At 38.9% G+C, this 23,512-nt stretch overlaps 1 protein-coding gene across 1 annotated transcript; it reads right to left on the bottom strand.

Moving 5' to 3' along the window:
- Positions 1–10,315: 10,315 nt before the first annotated feature.
- LOC311071113 (uncharacterized protein) lies at positions 10,316–22,456 on the bottom strand. The gene is made up of 11 exons (XM_084095345.1): positions 22,342–22,456; positions 22,172–22,255; positions 18,305–18,491; positions 17,236–17,353; positions 16,691–16,857; positions 13,456–13,569; positions 13,211–13,366; positions 12,219–12,436; positions 11,910–12,069; positions 11,210–11,354; positions 10,316–10,883 (listed from the first exon to the last, which is right to left on the bottom strand). The coding sequence occupies exons 3-10, from the start codon at positions 18,489–18,491 to the stop codon at positions 11,215–11,217; spliced, it is 1,260 nt and encodes a 419-aa protein (XP_083951471.1). The 5' UTR covers positions 22,172–22,255; positions 22,342–22,456; the 3' UTR covers positions 10,316–10,883; positions 11,210–11,214.
- Positions 22,457–23,512: the final 1,056 nt, after the last annotated feature.

The following is a 23,512-nucleotide window of genomic DNA, read 5'->3' on the forward strand; positions in this document are numbered from 1 at the left end:
CTTTTACGTCTGACACGACTGATATAAACTTTAAAATGAGCTTTGAAAAATCAATTTATGGTGAAGTCCAATGAAATTAATTTTATTATAAAAAATATTAGTTACGAAAATGTTCACATTTTTTACTTATTGCTAAAAAAACAAAACAAAGAAAGAAAAATAAATTAATTTATTGGAATAAATATAGTTTTTAAAATTAAGTCATATGGACAATAGCACTGAACGACTAGGACAAAAATGTCCGCATTGCAAAAAAATGAATCCCAGGGTCATTTAACTATAAAATTATGCAATCTTTGTTAACAGGCTTTCATTCTGTTGGCGAGGCTTCAAACCAAAGGCTTTTTTACCAGATGGTGCCATTTCTTCAGGTTTGGCCTATAAAGCAAATACTCACTTTATTCCTGTTTTCTGCTTCGGCATATTATTGAGCCAGTTGGATAAATTATGCAGCGATAATTGTGTGGGTGTGTTGGTATGGATGTCAGAGTGAGGTTTGTATGTGTGTAATAAAATGTGTGTGTGTGTGTGTGTGTGTGTGTGTGTGTGTGTGTGCTTGTAATATTTGAGAGAGAAAAACTCTACTGCAAATCACAAATCCAGGACTGCACACGAACTAACTCTCACTGAAAGCAGATTTTTGAGATATCAACCTCACACCTGGAAAACAACTTGTTTAGATTTATGGCTTTGAATTTCTACCAGTTTTAGAGTTCAACATGTTTCATAAAATATATATTTTATATAAAGTTTTCTTAAGCCCTCAGTACATCATGTTCAGAACATGTTTCTTTAGAAGGGTTAAAAGAGTATCAAAGAACAGGCCAATAAGGTTTGGGAGTCGCTATCAAGCACAGTCCTTTTCTGACACATGGTCACAGGAGCACATGGTGTGAGAAGAAGGAAAGATTATTTGCTTTAATAGTCTTATATAAAATGACATGAACTGTACATAAAAATATGTGTGTGTATGAAGGTGTAGAGAAGCCTTTTGGCAGGATTTATGAAGTTTTTCTTATTTTGCATGTTCAGAAATTCAGTTTTTCTTTTTGTTGCCTCAGGGCAACGTTGTGCGATAAGGAGTACTTTTCAAGGATGTCTTGGACAATTCCTCACAATGGCAAATAATGTGTGACAAGAAGGGAAGATTCAGGGTTCTGGGTGCACAGGAACACCCAAAGTGATGTGCAAAAAGTGTAACGTACACCTGTGTTTCACAGCAGAGAAGAACTGCTTCACTCCGAGTGAAATCTCATTACATCAAGTTCATGATATGACATGATACAAACCTATGCCTGTATCAAATCAAATATATTAATGTGTTTCAAGTGTTTTTCTCTTTTTACTTAATGATTTCTTGACATTTTTGAAAAAGATTTGTGATTTTTTTTATTGCTCTCTGAGTATTGTATCATGATGATTTTCTCTATGATTGATGAGGGAAAATTATCAATAAATCAATAAAATGTTCCCAAATGAGCCAAGAAATTATGTGGAATAATTTTATCATGTGCCATCAAAATGTTTTGCAGTAGAGGGTTAATATATATATGAATGTCTTCAAATCAATAGTTTCCTCTTCAGTTGTTAAATAAGTGCAATGTTAATATTAATAATGTCTGAATCAATAATATGTATGATTCTGTCAATAGACTCTTCAGAAATGTGTGTATAATAGCTTAGCATTTCTCAACATGAGGAAGTTGTTTGATAATGTGTTTGTGACTGATCTACAGTCTTCAGGATAATGATTTAAATAGAGAGAGTCACTTTGCATTGTCAGCACATGCTTCAGTGCTCTGAGAGTGTTTATAGTGCTGTGAGTTTAACACTTCATGACTGAGAGCAGAACAGAACACACTCTTCATCATCACACAAGACTAAACTACAGCAATGAACACAATCAACATCTTCATCTGGACCATTGCACTGTTTATTCAAGGTTTGTGTAATACAGTTTTCACAATAATTATTAGTTCTCTTAAAATGTGAAATGTATTTATCATATACTGTATATCATTATATATATTATTTCCATTTTTGTTTGTGTTTTCTTTCAGAGTGTAGAGGACAGATCACTGTAACTCAGAGTCCATCAATACCAGCAGTTCAACCAGGAGAAGAAGTCAGAATAAACTGTAAAACCAGCAGTAATGTGTATTATCATAGTTCATATGGTCATTACTTACACTGGTACTCACAGAAACCTGGAGAAGCTCCTAAACTCCTCATATATTGGGCATCAACCCGTTATACTGGAACTCCATCTAGATTCAGTGGCAGTGGAACTGGCAGTGATTTTACTCTGACCATCAGTGGAGTCCAGACTGAAGATACAGGAGATTATTACTGTCAGAGTTATCACAGTGGTCCAGTGTTCACACAGTGATAAAGAGTCGTACAAAAACCTCTGTCAGTCAGACGTCACAGTGACTGCACTGATACAGCTGAGAGAAACTGCAGCTGCTGATGGAGGATCACAAACTACACAATATCAAACCTTTCACAGACTTTATTCATTTATTATGATGTAAGTAAACATGTAATTTAATAATATAATCTAATATCTCTTATTAAACTGGACTAAAATGTGGAGAAAATGTGAGTGCTGCTTGTCCCTGTAAAACTTGCCACTACAATATTATCTATACAACTTATCTATACAAAATAACTCAGTTTAGTTGGATTAACAGTGTTGTTCATCATTATGCACACTGTATATAATGAATCACTATATAAAGTCAGATGTCAGTGAGTATAAAACACTGAGTCCACAGTCTGAGCACAAGCGCTACTCTTCAGCACAAACCACAACATTCAATAACAGAAACAACTCGAAATGTCCAACAGAACTGAACATTAGACATTAACATAAACTGCCAACATCTTTCCCCGTGTGCTCTATGATCTACTTCAGGCTTATGATGCTAAACGCAGCCCTGGGCCGTGGACCTGGAGTTCCCAGCATGCTTTGCAAGGGACTGCATTAGGAGAGTCAATTAAGGTATTAAGCAGTAGCGGCTTGTCAATAGAGGGCGCTGGGGCGCCGCCCCCATCAAAATTCCAGAAATATACATTTATAAATACAAAAATTATATAAAAATGAAATAAAAATAAAAAATAAAATATTTAACTCATACAATGTAAGTAGCCTCAGCATTTAATAAAAACTGGCTTTAATCGGTTAACTATTTTCTTTATTATGTTTTTCAATAAGTTTCATGCGGTTTCATGTGAGAGGGACGCTGGTCAAATGGATGTCTATCTGAGTCCTTAAATTTTCGGGCAGCATGTGACCTGAAGCTGGTCTCTAATTGGTTTCTTAAAGATTCTCCTCCGGACGCAGGTTGCTGCGTCCCTAGCGAATCAGAATTGGATACATGTTATTTTATCCAATCTGATTGGTTCTTGTCACCTGCCATTCAACTCAACGCTCTTTGCCACTACTGCGAGTGCGAGTAGTGATGGCAAAATGAGGCCTCCTGAACCACTGAGACCTCGCAGGCCATTGCTTCAGCCAAAGGTTCATTACTCGAAGCTTCATTCATCATTGCTCACTAGTGACACCTAGCTACTGTGCAAAGAAATAGCAGACAAAAAATGAATTCATTCTGAACCAGTGTCGCTCCCTCCCTCCCTCCCTCCCTAATGCTTTATAAAATGCTTTTATAAATAAAAATATTTATTTGTAATGTAAATATATTTATATTTAAATGTATATTTTATAAAAATATTTTTATAAATAAAAAATATTTATTTATTTATTTTGTACTCACTGTTGATGTTTGTAACCTTTCATTTGCAATAATAAAAAGACATGATCAGACTTTTGTCCATTACTGTGTATAATAAAAAAAATATGTATCTTTCTCTGTCTGAATTTACTTGTCCAGAGTAACACACACAGTTCATTAATTATTCATAAATTGTTTGGATAGGGACAGTATGAACAACAACAGTGACACTGTTGAGTGCAGTGCTTATGTTAGAGGGAGTGTAATAAAGTACATTTATTATTTTAACAGATTATAGATAACAGATTAAAGTAAACTGCAACAGAATAGTCCGGAAGGAAGGAAAATAAAAATAGTTTTTTTTTATTGAGAAACAGAATTATTTCAAGTGTGTTGGGGTTTAGACGATTCCTCTTCTTGGACAAAATATCTCTAGCCTGGGAAAAGATCCTTTCACAAGGAACAGAGGATGAAGGGGAACGTAAAAATGGCAGTGGTACAAATGAGGACACTGATGCTTCTGTTGAGACCAGACAGGGGAGGATTCCCTCTTTCTTGCTGGCTCTATTACCAGGAAAAAGGAAGAGGTCACAAAAAGCAAACAAATCCAAAAGGGCAATCCAAATCAAAAAGCAGTCCAGTCCAGATCCAAAAATCCAGAGCAATCCAAATAATATTATCTAATTAATATAACAAGACTATAATATAGTGAGGCCTACTATAATAATAATATACTATAACTATTCTAACCTGATAATGTAATAATATACAGCCCTCACATATGACACAATAACGACACTGACAATGATAGTTTTCTAACTCTCTGACTCTCTAACACTACAACTGCTTCTACTACTCCTGCAACACCCACAAGGAGGCGCGAGTTTCGAACCGGCTTTAATCCGGAAGCGACACTCAGACCGAACCGATGACGTATCCACACAAACCGAGGCCTCGTTTGTCATTAGTCACGTGATTTTCACGTTAACAACACAAGCCTCGAATCGCGGCTTCATCTGGCACACCCACTTTTTCTCAACACACGCTCCGACGCCTCGGTTCAAATGTCACATCACTAAGTGCGAGTGCGCGGGCGACACCGTCACTCCGACTCCGTCAAAACCTTGCTAGGCTGATCATTTTCGTAGAGAGAATGGCAGAAGTTAAACCAAATTATGTCATTGATTTACAAAAAAAAAAAAAACTTTCACAAGGCATTCGCTGGAAGAAAAAAAAAGAATAAAGGATCTCCGACCGGACCAACCCGATTTACAGATCCAGCAGCAGGCCAGTGACAGAGGACGAAGCTACACCCGGAGCTTCACCCGCGCTTGTTATGAGAAACGGAGGTGGCTGGCTTTATTTGCTCATTTGTTATGCTGTTCAATTCATTGCATTTTGATGTTCATGTCATGTATTTGTACTCAATATATAATCTAACTGTACATATCTGTTCTGTTACAGTTAGTAACTGAAGTGTAGATCACATTTGTACAATTATATGAAAAAAAGATGATTGAAATAAATGAATAACTCTAAAATTTCAACTTTTATCTTTTTCAGGTTTGATTCTATTCATAATGTAACATTATTTGAAAAAAAACACAATTTCAGTAGGCCTACAAAAAAACAAAACAAATTTCATTGTTAGAATTGTGATTTCATAATATTTAGATATGAATCCAACTGGAAAATCTTGTGAAAAGATATCTTTCAGTTAGTCAAATAGCAAAATATAGTGGAGCTCTATAGCCATCTAGTAGCTAAAATGATAATTTTTTACTTTTAAAACTACATTTTACAAAATATGGGCAAAAAGTTTACACTAAACCATGTAAAATTATCCATGTTATCCCCATGAATGAAAGTTAGAAATATGGGTCTTTTATAAAGTGAATTTTACATAAAATGCTGTTTTTTTGTAAAAAGCCTATTTAAATATTTATTTATTTAAAGGAATGTAAAATATATCATAAATCTTCCAGAAACTGCACTCTATCAGCCATCATCATCATCACCTGAACTCCCTCGTTAACAAGCCATATATATTCAGCACTCTCCCTTCACGTCTCGTCTATACACGTTAATACAAGACACACAGACTCCCTTCCTACAAGACTTTACCTACCTGCATACTCACCGTTGATCCCGATCCTCTTCAGCCAGTCTTCATTCCGTCATCAGAAACTTCATCATCTTCATCTGGATAAGAAAGAGAGAGAGACTTGGTTACCATTCAGTTAAGCTTCATCTGATTCTCTACTTCCTGTTTACTCACCATTCATGCTGTGTCCGATCCATTCTGCTAATAAACATATTCAACTTATCATCTCGTCTGTTCCCTGTGTGAACCGTGACAGAAGACCAGACCAAAATGCAGAGCTCCACGGAAACCCTGTGTTCCATTTTTCAAGATGGCAGGTCTATAGAAGCATATGTAGTGAAGTGCTGCTATTGGGTAGCACCTCGTTTGCATGTGTTGACCCCGCCCTAGAGGCCCGCAGGTAATTAGCGTCTCATTCATACGGGTATATCAAGGTGGCTGTTTGGCCACCGGAGATTACGTTGATGTGTGACTGTTTCGCTGGCGCGTCATTTCTCTGCGTTCATGCTGGAGTTGCCGTGCGGTTTGTGGATAAGCACATGTGGTGCTGAGTGTTTGCAGTCGTTGTGTTTTCATTCTGGCTGGAGGTGAGTGTGACGGCAGCTGGTTATTATTGCTCGAATCTACTGGACGCTAAACGTTTAACAACGTAACTCTTGTCAGGTGCTGTGCGGCTTGTGGAGAAGCGTGTGTTCAAGCCGAGTGTTTACAGTGGTTGGTGAACGCGCGCCGTTTGCCGCATATCGCACGTCATACTACTACAATAATCATCGCTGGTGTATTGCTGTTTGGCTTTCTGGTAAGTGTCTTTGTGGCTCTTGTGGTCGTATTTATTTTTGAGTAATCTTTAGTCATGGGGTTATCTGTGTATTTCAGCTCGCCTTGGTATTATTTGGTTCTCACTCTGTTGCTGCCGGACGAATGACGCGATCGCCGCATGTTGGTATGTGTGATCACTGTAGTATAATGATGAGCCAGTACGGTGTATATTTTAGTTCACATCCGGGCTTTTGCAGGTGAATGAATCTTCTGTTATAAAAGTACGTGAAGACTGCTGCTCGGATTGGGACTTTCATTGCTGCTGTTTTGTTCCCAATATCTTTTACTTTTGTTTATTGTTTTATTTAGGGCTGTACTGTCCTAGTCGATTAGTTGGTCGATACGTTCTGGTTCGATCAAAATTCTGATTGGTCGATTTTCTGCCGCGTTTATTTCATCAGTTTTGCCGCGCTGAGGCGCGCTCATTTCATCAGGTGGAAAGCACTAAATGCTAATGGGGGTGTTTTCAGAGTACCTTTGTTTCACTGTAACAGTCTGTCTTCAAAACACCCCCCTTGTTTTCACATTTTTTGGATTAGTTCAACCCAAGAGAGAGCGTCGAGCGTAGAAGGTTTGATGCTGAATATTATTTATTTAATTGTGAGAGCGTTTAATAGTCAGTCCTCTTCTAACATGTCAACAACAAAGAAATCGACAGTGTGGCAGCATTTTGTTAAAATTGATAACAGGAAAAAGGTCGAATGCAAAGTTTGCAAGCAACAGTTTTCCACAGCTCGACGACAAACATGACATATCATCTAAAAGTGGTAAGCTCACTTGTCTGCGTTAGCTTGCCCTGTCTGTTTTGAGTAGGCTATGAACATATCAGAATTTGCATATTTCAATGTTTTAGTGTGATAACCTAACTTTTTTATTTTTTATTTGGAGCCTAATGCGCAATTGCGCTGTGCTGTTTGTTGGTTGTGTTAGTTTTGAGCCTAGGATGCTTTATTTTTCAGTTATGCACTTTATTTCGTTTCTGCTCTTGATCTGGTTTGTTTAATAAATATTATTTTTTTATTAAAGTGGACGTGCCTATTGTGTTTATTAAGAGTAAAAGCATTAAGTTAATAGTCTATTCGTGTCTCAGCTGCGAAGCTGAGCTCATGTTCAGCCTCGCTCGGTGCGAGGACATGCACGGTGAAATGATAGTGTCTGACAGTTATAACTTATTATTATAACATATGACAAAAATAATTGTCTAAATTATGTTGCATATTCCTCAACAGTTCTTGTGATGATATCACTAGTTGACAACATAGTACTATTTTCGGAAATCATAAGCTATGATATTGCGCAGGTGCACGTGATGCAGCGCTGTCAGAGCTGACAGACTCGAGTGTCAGACTCATTTCAGTGCAAAATAATTAGGTCAAAAACGATTTAATATACTGCAAATAGCCTACTAGTTGTTTGTTTATTTATAATTCATTTAGGCGGACAACAAGGCTACCAAGTACTGCGCACAGTGCGGTTATGACCAAGGGTGCAGCGATTTGTATTATTTTGAAGCACCCCCGGGCGCCGCCATTGGCTAACGGAACCCCACCTGCAGTTAGCATCCCATTGACTCCCATTCATTTTGGCGTCACTTTGACAGCGAATAACTTCACATCTGAGGCGTTTAAAGACTCCATTTGTCCATTATTTATTTCTAAAGAAACACGAAAATGTATAAAAGGCTCCATTACCTTGTAGCTTACGTTATGGCCCTGTAGAAGCAGTTTTTGTAAAAGTAGGCTAACGATTGCGTCACAGCCACGCGACTCTCTGTCGCACAGTAGGAAATTACCGTATGGACAGGAGGAGAAGCTCGCGGGCAATCGGGAGGACGTCGAGGCAAAATGACAAAGTAATTAATCAGAACACCTACAAAAAGTTTCTCCTGCTCCAAGATCATGGACAGCTCCTACTCACGCTCTCCGTCTCTGCGAGTTTCGGAAGGTAATGATTCAGATTTCTCTTGGCACAGCCACTAGAAGACAGACGGTTTGCTCACGTCACATCTACGTCGTCGAGCTCAGTTTGAGTCTGCGCAGTACGCTGGACCCCCAGGAAGTAAAAGTTTCTAATGGGCTTCACTTTGACTCCGTTGAATCCAATGGGGTCGCTGTGTCCATTTCTTTTACTGTCTATGGTTATGACTCCTTTGACTGATCGATTGCTCCTGTCTACCTACCCTGCTGCTTGCTCTTGTCTACCTTGCTGCTGCTGCTGCGTTGCACTAGTTTGCATCTGTAAGATTCGTATCTTTCTGTTTTAATCATTATTTATTATCATTTCTTGTTATCTATACTAAATATAACTTAATCAACATCACACATTAACCTGACACCACTAGCTTCAATCTAGCACAACACGCTAGCTTGTTAGCGTGCCATTCGTGCACTCTTTATTTATTTATTTATTCCCTAGCTCGCTCGCGTCTTCCGTGCGCTCTTTATTTATTTATTTATTTATTTATTTATTTATTCTCTAGCGCGCTCGCGTCTTCTGTGCGCTCTTTATTTATTTATTTTTCTCTCGCGCCTTTTACAAGTTAATCAAAAACCTGTGGTGAGTATCAGTCAACAGACACGGTGAGTCATGTCATCTCCTCTTATTGTCACCTGCACCTCATGTAACATGTATAGCATAGCCTTCTCTGCCAGCACAGGTTTTACATGTGATAAATGCAGGGAGATAGTTAGGCTGGCGGAGAAGATTTCAGAACTAGAAACACGCATCCAAACTTTAATCGAGGTTAATTGTAAGAGTGCAAGGGCTTTAGATACTGCTTTGGATGCGACTACCCAGATAACAAAAATCATGTGGCCCAGATCTGGCCCAGATCCTTCATAAGTTCTGGGCCAGATCTGTAAAACGGACCTGGGCCGGTGTCCTTTAGCACAACGGGCCAATGCCGGTGCGGATCCGGTTTTCACATCTGGGCCGGCACTGGCCCAGCTCCAGAACGGATGAGAATTATTTTATAGTCATTTGGCCCAAAGGTGGGCCAGATACTGGATCCGAGTCTCCAAGATACTCTGGGCCACATCTGGACTGGCACTGGGCCAGCTCCATTTATTAGTTCTGGCCCGGATTCACACCACCTCTGGCCTCATAATACCACACAACAAACCATATACAAAAATACATATTTTTTTTCAGTTAAAGGGATAGTTTAATTTTTTTAGATGTTGTGCATGATTCAGCTTGTGCTATGGGTCCTAGTAATAGATATCAGTTAAGGTATACCATTTCTGCCTGAGAAGCCAAAGGGTTACTGGGATAGTTTCAACCACAGAACTTATGGCAGGCGCTAATGCACTGTTACAATTATAGGATGGAAGTCTGCTACTAACAGTTACTTTCATTCTCAATTAATCTGTTGATTTTTGTTTCTATTAACTACTAACTAACTAACTATATAATGTATAACAAATATTATGACTTGTATTTACCAAGGTACACTAAAGCTGATGATACACGGAGCAACTTTTAGAGCAATCGTACTGGGCAACGTTGCCGTCAATGGTAATGAGTAAATATTACTACCGTAATCCCCTTCCCCCACCATCTTAAGACTTCTTGTTTTGATAGAACAGATGAGTGACACATTTTAAATTTTATTTAATACACATTTTAAATTTTATTTAAAATGTCTGAGATAAAAAAGACAGGACAGAAACGTAAAACAAAGTAGATAATTGCCAAACTAACAATCAATCTAATAAACACATTTTACAGCTCATTTCTGTCTTTAACAACTGTAGGAATAAGAAACTTCTTGTAGGAACAACTACAGGACAACTGTAGGAATAAGAAACTTCTTTACTACCACATACCTATGACACAGGTGTTATTTTTTTTGTTATTTTTTAAAATTAAAGCAGAAAAAAAAGCTAAAGCCAGCAGAGAAACGAGATTCTTCGGCCTAAACACACAAGATGTAACGTTTTAATTAGCGATAAGTTTGTCTTAATAGATAATACCTGCCAGCCATTTAGATTTTAACCATTTTTTCATGACCATGGTATAAATAACAAAGGTTTTATAGCCAAAATACAATATCCAACTCTAGTCATATGAAACCCAGAAAAACCTGCAAAATGATCATACGTGTTCTTTGGTGGCTTTACAGGAAACATTGATGAGGCAAGTGAAGTGGGAATGCCACAACCCTCACATAACACCCAACAAATCATCAGTGGTGGAAGAGTGCGGGATGGCCGACGCGTTCATTTCTGCAAAGTATAAAAGAATGTTCAGTTAAAAAAGATCAGTGATGCTGTTTTTAAATGCTACATTGCTTGTCAGCACCCAGTCACATATGTGCTCTGATTAATTTGGCATTAACTTAACAAGGGCTTGAACAAGGGAGGGGCGTAGAAGAAAGTGTCTAAAGTATGGGATTATTTCAAGCTAAAAGAAAACAACTCAGTAATGTTGCAGTCCGTCCACCGTAAAACAAAATTTATGTCGCCTCGGCAACATCCCGACGGCACCTGATCAGAAAGCACCCGGTGTTCTGCCAGCGGACCACAGCCCCGCCAGCAAGCAAGTCTCTTACCACGGTTAATGAATGGCCTCTCTGGCCATGGCACGTTCTTTGCGCCCACCTCCACGGTCAGAGGCCAGGTTGAACCAGCGGATGGCGTGCTGGTTAATCTCGTTGTCCGATGCGCTGCTAGCAGCTTGGTTCTTCCGTACAGCCTCTGTTAAGAGAGAAAGTCAATTGGTTGATGAGCCGTCATTAACAGAAATTCTGAAAATTACCTCTAAGTCAAGCCAATAACCCACTGTTTTGAGAAATGCTTTAGATGTTGCCCATGATTACTATTGTTGGTGTGGCAGTAGACCTAATTTTCTGTAGCATTTCATTTAGTAACTCAAAACAAATGAATAACTAATCACATCTAGATTGTATTGGATCATCCTTAAATCTCAGTGCATCTTATTCTAAATTTATCTGTGTGGATTCTGTATCAGGTCATGGATAGGCATTGGCGGGTACCGGTTTCAAGGTTTCCCACGGTATGAACAAGTAAACAATTTTTACCGTTGCTATGTTATTAATCTGCCAAAGATGTAAAGTACAGGAATCCCGCAGCGTAGAGAGTAATATATATATATATATATATATATATATATATATATATATATATATATATATATATATATATATATATATATATATTTTTTTTTTTTTTATTGTTCTCATCTACTAGTCACCTCCACATATACAACAATACGTATACTAAAATACTTACTGATCAACAGAGTTTGTGTCAGCATTTCTTTAAAACCTCTTTTCCCGTTTACTCCTTTCCAATTAATCTGTTTGGCCACTGTGTTTGAGAAAATCCTTGAAAGTATATTCCAAGTTACTCTTTTGGCGTTCTGTCCTCCTACAGCACCTAGAGCCGAAATCTGACAATACAGAAAAGCAACAGTTTAGCTTTGAAAAAATGGGTTACAACATTAAACTCTATCAATACAAACAAAATTGTATTTTTTCTTGTTTTAAAATAAAATCGATTTAATTAAAGTCGATATACCACCTGGCCCTATTACCATACCATGTTTTGCTTGGCATGCGAGTTTCTAGCATCTTTAAGCCACTCCTCCAACTCCTCCACTTCAGACATGGTGGCCAGCGGAACACTGACATTTTGAGGCATCTCAGCCATAGGAGTTTCCGTCCCCATTCTTGCAGCAATGTTATTTACAGCAGCAGCCAGCTGCATTTGCTGCTCCTTGATATGTTCCAGCAAAGTTAGAATGTGCAGCTCAGCCGCTACAAAAGGAGTTAAGAAACAATTATATTAAAAGTGCTGTTACATGAATGATATGTCTTTTCATGTAACAGCACTTACAGCCGGTACAGCTCTGACTACAGCATTTCACATCTACAACGTCACACAAAGAGGAGCTACAGGAAGCCGTGTTAGAGTCTTGTTCAGCTCACGTTTATTTACATGTCCGCTCTGGTTTAATCATTTCAGACACGCAGACTATAACTGCAGACAGGCGGCTGGCAGAAATATTTAGAATAAATCAGAAACAATCAGTTTAATGGCTCACTACCGTTAGCACTCCTCCACTGATAAACACGGCATTAGCTTTGTGGCTCATTTAGCAACGGGCAGCTACCTGCTGTAACATTATCTGATTGTAGAGAATATTTAGAAATGATAGGGACAACTAGGGACAAATGGGGACCATTCACTAGAACTACCACACTGTTTCAGATTAAATCTACAGTTAATTTACGTCTGTCAGCAGCTAGCTTTAAACACCCAGCTACCGTAACATTAAACTGCTGTTTGCCTCTGGTGGGCAAACTATGCAACACCCATGACATGAGTGAATGATCTGAGTCTGTTTCTCTTTTAATAGTCATATATCTGCCGTTATAAACGGCCGATGCCAATGAAATTAGCTCAAATCGGTCGGCTCTTAATACACACACACACACAGTATATATCGTATCCTTCTATAAGTATTTTTTTAAATAGCTCTTATTTAAACCATGTATACGGTAACAGAGTTAAAAAAATATATATTTTACCAGAGCAAGGAACAGGTCCAGTGCCAGTCCTCCCCAGTCTAAAAGTGGGGACAAAACAATGGCCTTGATAGTCATTTGTGAGAGGAGTGGCAGTGATCCGGTGCCTAGGACGTGAGGGCATGAGAGATGTAGGGGTAGGAACAAGTGCCACTGGAGCTGAGGAGAGGTAGATTGAACATATTATTTTTGCTAACAGGTGAGTACTTTGATAAGAAAAGCTTAACAAAAATACTCTATTGTGGTACCTGTGTAACTACCACGATCACATTGCCTCAGATCAGGCAGAGGTCCAGCAGAAATCTGGCATGGAGGACTTGAAGGCATGCAAGGTAGAGGGATGGGAACAAGTGGTGCAGCCGCTGAGGAGAAGGCATTTGACAATTTCATTATTAGGGTCCAAGCACTGACAACAGATTTTAAAACAGCCCTTGTTATCTTATAGAAGAAAATTTGCAGCATACGTATATTTGAAGAAAAAAAAGAGACATTCAGAGGCAGATCAATGAACGTAGTAGAAGAAAGTAGAAAGTAGGTGTAAGAAAAGGTGTTACTCAGGATTTCTGCAGGGTTTAGTCAGTCAAATTTAAGACCTTTTAAGACCTTTTTATGACCATTATGATTTAAATTTATGACCTACACGAATTACGAAAAATAACTTCCTTTCAAAAGTCTTTTTTTTATTGACTTTCATTAAAAGTAATAAGTTTCATTATTTAAAGATTCCATTTTCTTAAGAGTAACAAACTGAAGGCTCCCTTTTCCTAAGTATCAATAACACAGGAACAACACTTAACAATTCTCACGATAATATATCAGTCAATATCCATAATTATCACGATAAATGTCAAATCTTTATTTCTTTCAAGTTTAAAGGCAGAGTTTTGCTCCTAACTGAAAATTGTAGAAACCAGGGGCCGTATTCACAAAGAATTTTAAGGCTAAAAGTAGCTCCTAACTGGCGAATTTAGGAGCAACTCCTAAAAATAATGGGCGTGTCACTCGTAACTTTAGGACTCCAAATTTTTTTTACTAAGAGTAATTCACGAAGCATTTTAGCCCTAAAAGTAGCACCTAAGCCTGGGACAGCTTAAAAGAAGTCGAGAGGACTCCTAACTCACTAAGACCTATTCACAAACCGCTTTTTGTGGCATTTCACGTTGCGATGTTTTGAAATGCGTATGCGGCGGCTACAGGAGCTTCCAATCGCGAGGGAACAATTTTGCATTGTAGGCATAACTAGGGATGCAATAACACCACCAACAACAACCAAAACTAGGCTACTCATTCATTGCATGTAAACTAATTGTAACGTTTCATTGTGAATCAAATTAAAATGTTCTTCTCTTTGCAAACATAGGCAGAGGCATATAGCATATAGAGGCATGTAGGCATATAGTGACAGATTAATTCAATAATGTTGCAAAGATATTGCATCAATCCATATGTTTCATTAGGCTACTAGGCTATTTGTTTTGCCTTACTCTTTATTCATTTAGGCTGTTTATTCAGTTATTCATCATCTTCCGTCCTTCGCACTACTTGTGTAGCGCACGCATTCTCAGACCTGTCACCTGTCACTCATCATCGTAGGGGAGGTGTTTGGAATCATTCCCGCGTTACAATCATCAGCCAATCAAGGTGGTCACTTCAGTCCAGCTCGTGCATGAGTAATGACGTCATCCATAGCAACGAAGACTCACTCTTAGTTTAGGAGTTGTCATTTTTCTTTACTAAGAGTAGGTCTGAAAGGTGTTGTGAATAACTTTTAAGAGAAAACTCCTAGCTAAAATCTTTTAGTGCGATTTAGGAGTACTCCTGTGGTAAGATAAAATGCTTTGTGAATACGGCCCCAGAGCGTTAATTGTGGTTTTAAACTACTCTATATTGTCAGAACATATCATGACAAACACTTGCCAAACAGGAGAACATTTACCAAATCTGAGGTAGAAAATTCTAACATTTGTCATTTTTCCTTAACAAAATGAATATCTTTATTGGAAAATTAATTTATTTTTAAATATTATCGAACATTTATCAAACTCTTGATATCGTTCTAGTCAAAGTTGCTCTTCTATCAGCTTGAATCAGTCGGCCCATTCTCCTCTGGGGCCGTATTCACAAAGCATTTTATCTTACCACTAGGAGTACTCCTAAATCGCACTAAAAGATTTTAGCTAGGAGTTTTCTCTTAAAAGTTATTCACAACGCCTTTCAGACCTACTCTTAGTAAAGAAAAATGACAACTCCTAAACTAAGAGTGAGTCTTCGTTGCTATGGATGACATCATTACTCATGCACGAGCTGGACTGAAGTGACCACCTTGATTGGCTGAAGATTGTAACGCGGGAATGATTCCAAACTCCTCCCCTACGATGATGAGTGACAGGTCTGAGAATGCGTGTACTACACAAGTAGTGCGAAGGGCGGAAGATGATGAATAACTGAATAAATAGCCTAAATGAATAAAGAGTAAGGCAAAACAAATAGCCTAGTAGCCTAATGAAACATATGGATTGATGCAATATCTTTGCAACATTATTGAATTAATCTGTCACTATATGCCTCTGCCTACGTTTGCAAAGAGAAGAACATTTTAATTTGATTCACAATCAAACGTTACGATTAGTTTACATGCAATGAATGAGTAGCCTAGTTTTGGTTGTTGTTGGTGGTGTTATTGCATCCCTAGTTATGCCTACAATGCAAAATTGTTCCCTCGCGATTGGAAGCTCCTGTAGCCGCCGCATACGCATTTCAAAACATCGCAACGTGAAATGCCACAAAAAGCGGTTTGTGAATAGGTCTTAGTGAGTTAGGAGTCCTCTCGACTTCTTTTAAGCTGTCCCAGGCTTAGGTGCTACTTTTAGGGCTAAAATGCTTCGTGAATTACTCTTAGTCAAAAAAATTAGGAGTCCTAAAGTTACGAGTGACACGCCCATTATTTTTAGGAGTTGCTCTTAAATTCGCCAGTTAGGAGCTACTTTTAGCCTTAAAATTCTTTGTGAATACGGCCCCTGACCTCTAGCATCAATAAGGCATTTTCGCCCACAGGACTGCCGCATACTGGATGTTTTTCCCTTTTCACACCATTCTTTGTAAACCCTAGAAATGGTTGCACGTGAAAATCCCAGTAACTGAGCAGATTGTGAAATACTCAGACCGGCCCGTCTGGCACCAACAACCATGCCACGCTCAAAATTGCTTAGATCACCTTTCTTTCCCATTCTGACATTCAGTTTGGAGTTCAGGAGATTGTCTTGACCAGGACCACACCCCTAAATGCATTGAAGCAACTGCCATGTGATTGGTTGATTAGATCATTGCATTAATGAGAAATTGAACAGGTGTTCCTAATAATCCTTTAGGTGAGTGTATATCAATTGTAAGTCGCTTTGGATAAAAGCGTCAGCTAAATGAATAAATGTAAATGATACTTCATAACCAGGGGTTGAATGATACTACTGCAGTACAAGAACATACCAGTGGAATGAAGAAGTTCAGCATTATTCGGATCTGGCAGAGGTCTAGCTGAGAAGTTAGGAGTCGGTGGAGCAATAGGTGGTGCTGGAGTGAGGGAGAGATAAGTGGGTCTTGTATTGTTCCTCTCCTCTGGCTCACTTTCAGAGTCGGTATCACCAAAGATGAGCCTAACAAACAAAGCAACCCCCCCAAGGCCTAGTTAACAATGTAGCATTTGCAAAAAATACTAGTTAAGACAATCAAAAATTGCACCTGCAACCAACTTTAAAATGTGAGAAATGTTGTGCTAAATGTCAATACTCAAAATATTTAATTAGTCAACACTAGTAGGTTGCACTAGGAATCAGTTACTTCTAAAGTGCATTTAAATGCAAGATGCAATACCATTTCTGCCTTTACCATTTGACATTCAGTGCATATAGCTATATCAGCAAAAGACAAAATGTTGTCTTGCAATACTTCTTTGTGAGATCTCTGAATAATTGTATCTGACTGCAGTAAATGGTCTTTTGTTTTTAAATAATGTATACGTGCAAATACCAAACCTTGGCTTAATTTTTCTTTTCCTAGCTACTACTACTTCTTGTTCGCCATCTGTTTGTAACTCCGATGTGTTACAGGTCAGCGAAGCCCTTAGCTTTTCTCTGGCTATTTGATAATCACCTGATCAGAATTGAAAAAAAGATTAAATATTAGTTTATCTCTGGAAACTCACACCTCAGAAATTGGTGCTGTGTCCAAAATCACTGTTAACAATAAAGTGCATTAATAAATAAATAAAACAGTGTGTGTGTTTGTGTTAAAAAATAAAAATATATTAAAAAATAAAATAAATATATACATTTAACCCAAGTGAGCAGTAAAGACAAAATGATACAGAGAATGTGTGTGTGACAGTGAGTGTGAAGTTGGCAGTTAGCTGTGAACGTAGCAATGTATGTGTGAGTGTAACGGTGAGAGTTAAGCAGTAAAGTTATAGCTGTGTAGTGTGTGTAAAGTTTAGGCTATGTGTCAGTGAATAAATGCCCCAACTCAAGACTCAAGCCAAGCTGATTTAAGTCCTGAATCCTGATGTTAGCAACAAGCTAAAGTGGCCCAGGCTCATTAACTTAAGGTGTGCTGATCTTTAAGGTCAATCAGCTATTCTCATTTTAGTGATAGGCAGCTCCCTCGAGTTATGCTCAGCTGAACTTAAAGGAGAAGTTCACTTTTAAAATGAAAATTCTGTCATCATATACTCACCCTCATGTTGTTTCAAACCTGTATGAATTTCTTTCTTCTGATGAACAGAAAAGAAGATATTTAGAAGATTATCAGTAACCAGACAGTTTTTGGGTCCCATTGACTTCCATAGTAGGAAAAAAAATACTATGGAAGTCAATGGGACCCAAAAACTGTCTGGTTATATATATAAAAATAAAAATACTTCTGTTTTCACATCTTTACTTTTTGCACCAAATTATAAAGAGTAGTATTGATTACTGTCAGTATTGACAAGCAGTATCAGTAGTTTACAGTTACACACATATACAAACCCAGTTAGCAAGTATTTGACAATTTAATACTTAATAGGTAGAAAAGTTGTGGAATAGGTACATTTTAGTGCATCCTTACCAGCTCTTGAGAGGACTCGAACGTCATACATTTTCCAGTCTGATCCTGGCACCTCATGTTTTCGAACAGCTCTGTTGATGCGTTCATCGCTTTTATAGTTTGGCCAGAAAGTCGCACCATCTTCAAACCACGAGTCTGATATAATATTTACAGTCTTGGACTCTGTAAATTCTGCAACTATATACATCTGAAAAGGAAAATGATGCAGATTTATGTTATTATCCTTAAGTTTTTTTTGTTATTTTAACCCCCCCCCCCCCCTCCCCCCCTCCCCCCCTCCCCCTTTTAAATACTATCTGTGATCATTATAGCAGCACGTGCACCGCATGTGGAGTCTTGTTAACGACGTAGCCTATCAGAACAAAACCAACCGGGTAGCGAATGAATTACATCTGCACTGGTGTGTTCACTGTCGTTTTATCTTGTGCTTGTAAAACATCTTTGCGTAGCGAGTCAATGGCTGAGCGAGTGAGAGAACGGCAGAAAGTGATGCGGAAAGCGAGTAATAAGTTGTCAGTCTGGAAGTAAATGTACAGAGTAGGTCACAGTGTGTCTGTTATTAAAAGTCTGTCTGTTGTTTCCACAACTACTGCAAAGTGAAGGCGGTTAGCACTAGCTAACATCTCCCTGACCTTCAGACTCCGGTCTGAAGGCTGAGCAGGACTGGACAGGGCGGAGTCACGTCACTACACACGCAGTTTTTTAAGGGGAAAGTACATAAACACACACAATATTACCAGGGTTAAATAACCAAAATAACAGACATGCGGAAATTACGTCGGTTAGAGGCTCTGAATTTTTAGATATTCGTTAGGGATACTCACATCATTTCAATTGTGGAGTAGGTTGCTCTTCTTAATGTCCGTTTGTGTGTTAGTGTTAAGTCAGTCTTAAGTCTTTTTGTCTCCCACTACTCAGCTCCTCAAACTCGCTTCTAAGCCACCACCACACCTATGCCCTATCACTATGACTATGCAAAAAGGGCATGACAACAAACCTATCTTTATAAGGTAGGAGCACACACTTATGAGATATCTCTGATGCTTTGGCCACCTTAAATGGCCCTGTTGGTTGAGAGACAATAAATATTTTGAGAAAATCTGAACTCAGGGGATAGCTGAAGAAATTTCCCATGTTTGTGAAAACTTTAAATACTACATGAATTTCTTCTGCTGTTTGAATGATGTTATATATACCACATATATCTTTGCCTATAGCAAAAACATTGTCACCTGTGGAAACTTTCATTTGCCATTTTTCTGTGTGTAGCTCTCTGTACTGTGCTTCTGCCTGAAGGCCATCAGGAACAGGTCCAACATAATGTTGCTTTTTTAAACCCTTACAAGGCAACTCAATGCTGCAAATATTTTGAACTTCTGATAACCTTCTTATTATCTGAGCAAGTGGAAATTCCGGCTTTCTTACAAACCTCTTAAGTTTATGGAGGTAATTCTCATACGGAAAGGCAGAGATAGAGTCCAAACAACCATGTAGTTGTACATCTGCAGATAAGTGGACCAAAGCATGCACATTATACACAAATGCATCTCTGCCGTACAGCTCCCCAAAGTGACTTACAAACATGGTGAGCAAAGTGTTTGCATAATTACTATACACCAAGCAGAGCTTTGGACTGACAAGGATGCAAATACCTGTATATAACAACATAAAGTTGTTATATACATTACTGTCTACATATGGTGCCAGAACAACAGGGCCTGTATACAAGAGAAATTGTCTTAACTCAGTTGCTTTCCAACGATCTAGCTCTCTGAGGGATCTTGGTTTCCTTGCAAACTCTGCTGGAATATATGAACGCATTTGAGTTAGACTTTCTGAAATCCTGTCAACAAGACAAGAGGACAAACGAAACTTCAAAGGGCCCCTCATCCAAATGTTTAACAATCGACGCATTACACCTAAACATGCAAGGTGCATGTAATCTAGGGGGAACTGAGTTACCATACCAACATCTAAGTCAGAAAATCCATGTGGTCCTCTATGATGATGGCCCTCATCAGCCCTCTCTGAAAATGATGAGTCAGTCCGTAACATGTAATCATTAATGGGGTATGTCATTCGCTTGTTAATGTAAACACCTGGCTGGCAACATTTATCACATCCATGGTATCCATTGTGAGCCTTTGTGTTTTTTACAAATGCCCTAGCAGGTGTATCACACACCACAGAATCCAGTTTGATGAACACCTTTTTCCCTTTGAAATCAAATCCTCTCTGCAGCTGCTGTAGCTCATGTGTGAAGTCTTGCAAAAATTCATTGGCAGCATTTGGTTTTTTTACACCACAAAAAATGCCAATAACAACAGGTTCCTTCATTGGAACGCTTAAAAGAAGTCCTAAAATAGGCCACAACTGCATATTTGTGCTTTTAAAAAGTGGTAACCCATCAATATTAACCTGCAGCCTAAATGTAAAGCCATCAGCAACACTGACAATCAGCTGAGTTAAGGTGTTATGAAGCGCTTTCAAGATACCTCTATAATGATACAACCCACCACATTTTTCTTGGATTCTATAGTCCATTTTGGTTTTGAGAATAGTCCTAGCATCTTTGGGCAGTTCTGGGTGGTACACCCTCAACAAACTAAGAAGAGCTGTGAGTGCTACTAAAGAAACACTGAACTGGATAGCCCAACTGGCCAAGCTGTCCAAAAGGCTCACATGCTCATTTAATTCTTCTGCATCAGACTCTGAAACAAGTTCTCCCTCTGCCCATTCTATGTCTGTGTGGCCATCTGAATTGTCAGAATCACTTGAGTCACAGTCGTTGTCGTCATAAGCCTCACTGGTGGTGTGAGAATCATTGTTGCTATCATTGTCATTGGTGTTGTGACAGGTGTCTGCTTTGTTTGCTACTGTCTGCTCTGATGTTAACTGACAGTCTTCAGCAATTTCATGGAGTCGTTTTTCGAGTGAAAAACGGGCCCTCCGCCTGACTCCAGAGCTTGTTAATAGAGGTTGACTCCTTTTCATCTTGTCTCTAAAAAAGATTTTTTGTGACAAAAAAAGAACGAACCATGACAGTGTACAGAAGGGAAAAGGAAGAGGAAGAGGGAAAAAGTAGCGGGAAGTGAATTTCGAATGATCAAGCAGAGTAGATGAGTGTGATGTGTGATGATGGATCAGGACGCCGACGGCCAAAATCACCGAATTAACCACTAATTCTTTGAGTTTTTTTCTCACTCTGTCTCCCAACATTAAGCTAAAACACGTTGTAGCAAATGAAAATGTGTAAGTAATGTTTTGTTCATAAATAAAGCACTTTAAACATATCCATTGGTCTGTAATTCTTTAATATATATTGTGTAGTTATAAACTCTTTAGACTGTTAATGATTAGTGCTTTTTTTTAAAGTTTGTGTATGCATAATGCGTCAAAAGACCGATTAAATTTTAACGAACAATTACGTTGACGTGTCGGCAATGTGAAGCATTTAAAAGTGTTGCAGAAAGACGCACAAATCGACGCAGATGCAGTTCTGCATGTAACGTTAGTCTGTGTACAATCAGGAGTAGGCATGAGCTTCCATCAGTCAATTTTGACCGGGTTTTAACTTCTTACGTTTTGAACAGCACCAATTGACAGCACCTCAAAACGTACAACATTGTAACCAACGTTAAACAGCATTAATGTTTTATGCTAGCTACACACAAAGTTGTTTATTAATGCTAGCTATCAGTTTCAGTTAATTTAGCTAGTGCTAACCCAGCTAAAAAGCGTACGTGCCTCTTCAATTAACGTTAGCCATCGTAAGAAGTTAAAACCCGGTCAAAACATTCCGAAATGATGTTAACGAGCATTACAAACAAGCACACTGAACTGATTGTTTGACATCGTTCAACTTACCGTTAAACTCTTCCACAACGCTTGCAGTCCGAATTGTTCCAAAGAAAGACCAACAGTCAATTAGCCATCGTAAGAAGTTAAAACCTGGTCAAAACATTCCGAAATGATGTTAACAAGCATTACAAACAAGCACACTAAACTGTTTGATTGTTTGACATCGTTCAACTTACCGTTATAAACTCCACAAAGCTTGCAGTCCGAATTGATCCAAAGAAGACCAACAGTTCGCGCGCTCGTTCCGAATGCCCCGGGCCAGAACAACTACGATTCCGCCGACTGACTTCTGGTATGAACTGGTTAGAAAAAAAGAAACAATTCGCGCGCTCGTTCCGACGAGTCCGGGCCAGAACTATTATGATTCCGCCGACTGATGCCTCTACTCTACTCTACTCACTCTACTACATGCGGGCCGTATCTGGAACGGGGCAGTAAAACGGGCGTGACTGTTACACGGATCTGCCGGTTTGGAGGCGGATCCGGCCCAGAGTCAGCTGCTATCTGGGTAGCTTAGTGACCTCTGTACATAACACGGTTCCGGCTGAAGTAGAGCCCGTGCAGCAGGGCAATTGGGTGATGGTGAGACGCTGTAGTCGCGGGACAAAACACCGCTCTTCCGTTCCGATTACAACATCAAACAGATTCTCCCCACTCAGTGAAACACCCACTGAGAATTGTGTTGATTGTGTCCTAGTTATTGGCGATTCTATTACACGGAACGTGAAAATAGAGACACCAGCGACCATAGTCACATGTTTGCCGGGAGCCAGAGCGCCTGACATCAAAGCAAATTTAAAAGTGCTGGCTAATGCTAATCGTAAATTCTCTAAGATTATTATTCACGTCGGCACTAATGATGTTCGACTCCGCCAGTCGGAGATCACAAAAATTAACATTAAAGAGGTGTGTGAACTTGCAAGTACGATGTCAAGGACTGTAATTTGCTCTGGCCCCCTTCCTGTTCGCAGGAGTGATGAGATAGTTAGTAGATTGTGTTCACTGAATCGCTGGCTGTCGAGGTGGAGTCCGCTTAATAATATAGAATTCATAGACAATTGGAAAAGTTTTTGGGGCAGACCTGACCTGTTGAAAAGAGATGGTATTCATCCCTCCTGGGATGGTGCTGCTCTTCTCTCTAGTAATATGGCTCATAGTCTTAGAGCTCAAACATGACAATCTGGGGCTCAGGTCAGGAAGCAGACAGACTGGCTAAACCGACCGTCTGCTAGCGGCCTCACGTCACCAAGGTCAGATAAATCCCATCACATAGAGCCTCTTTCACCTAGATATCATCATATAGAGACTGTGTCTGTTCCCCGAATTAGGAAATACAAAAAACTCCTA

This window comes from Abramis brama (assembly GCF_963993115.1).
Source record: "Abramis brama genome assembly, chromosome: 20".
In the NCBI taxonomy this organism is placed as follows: domain Eukaryota; kingdom Metazoa; phylum Chordata; class Actinopteri; order Cypriniformes; family Leuciscidae; genus Abramis; species Abramis brama.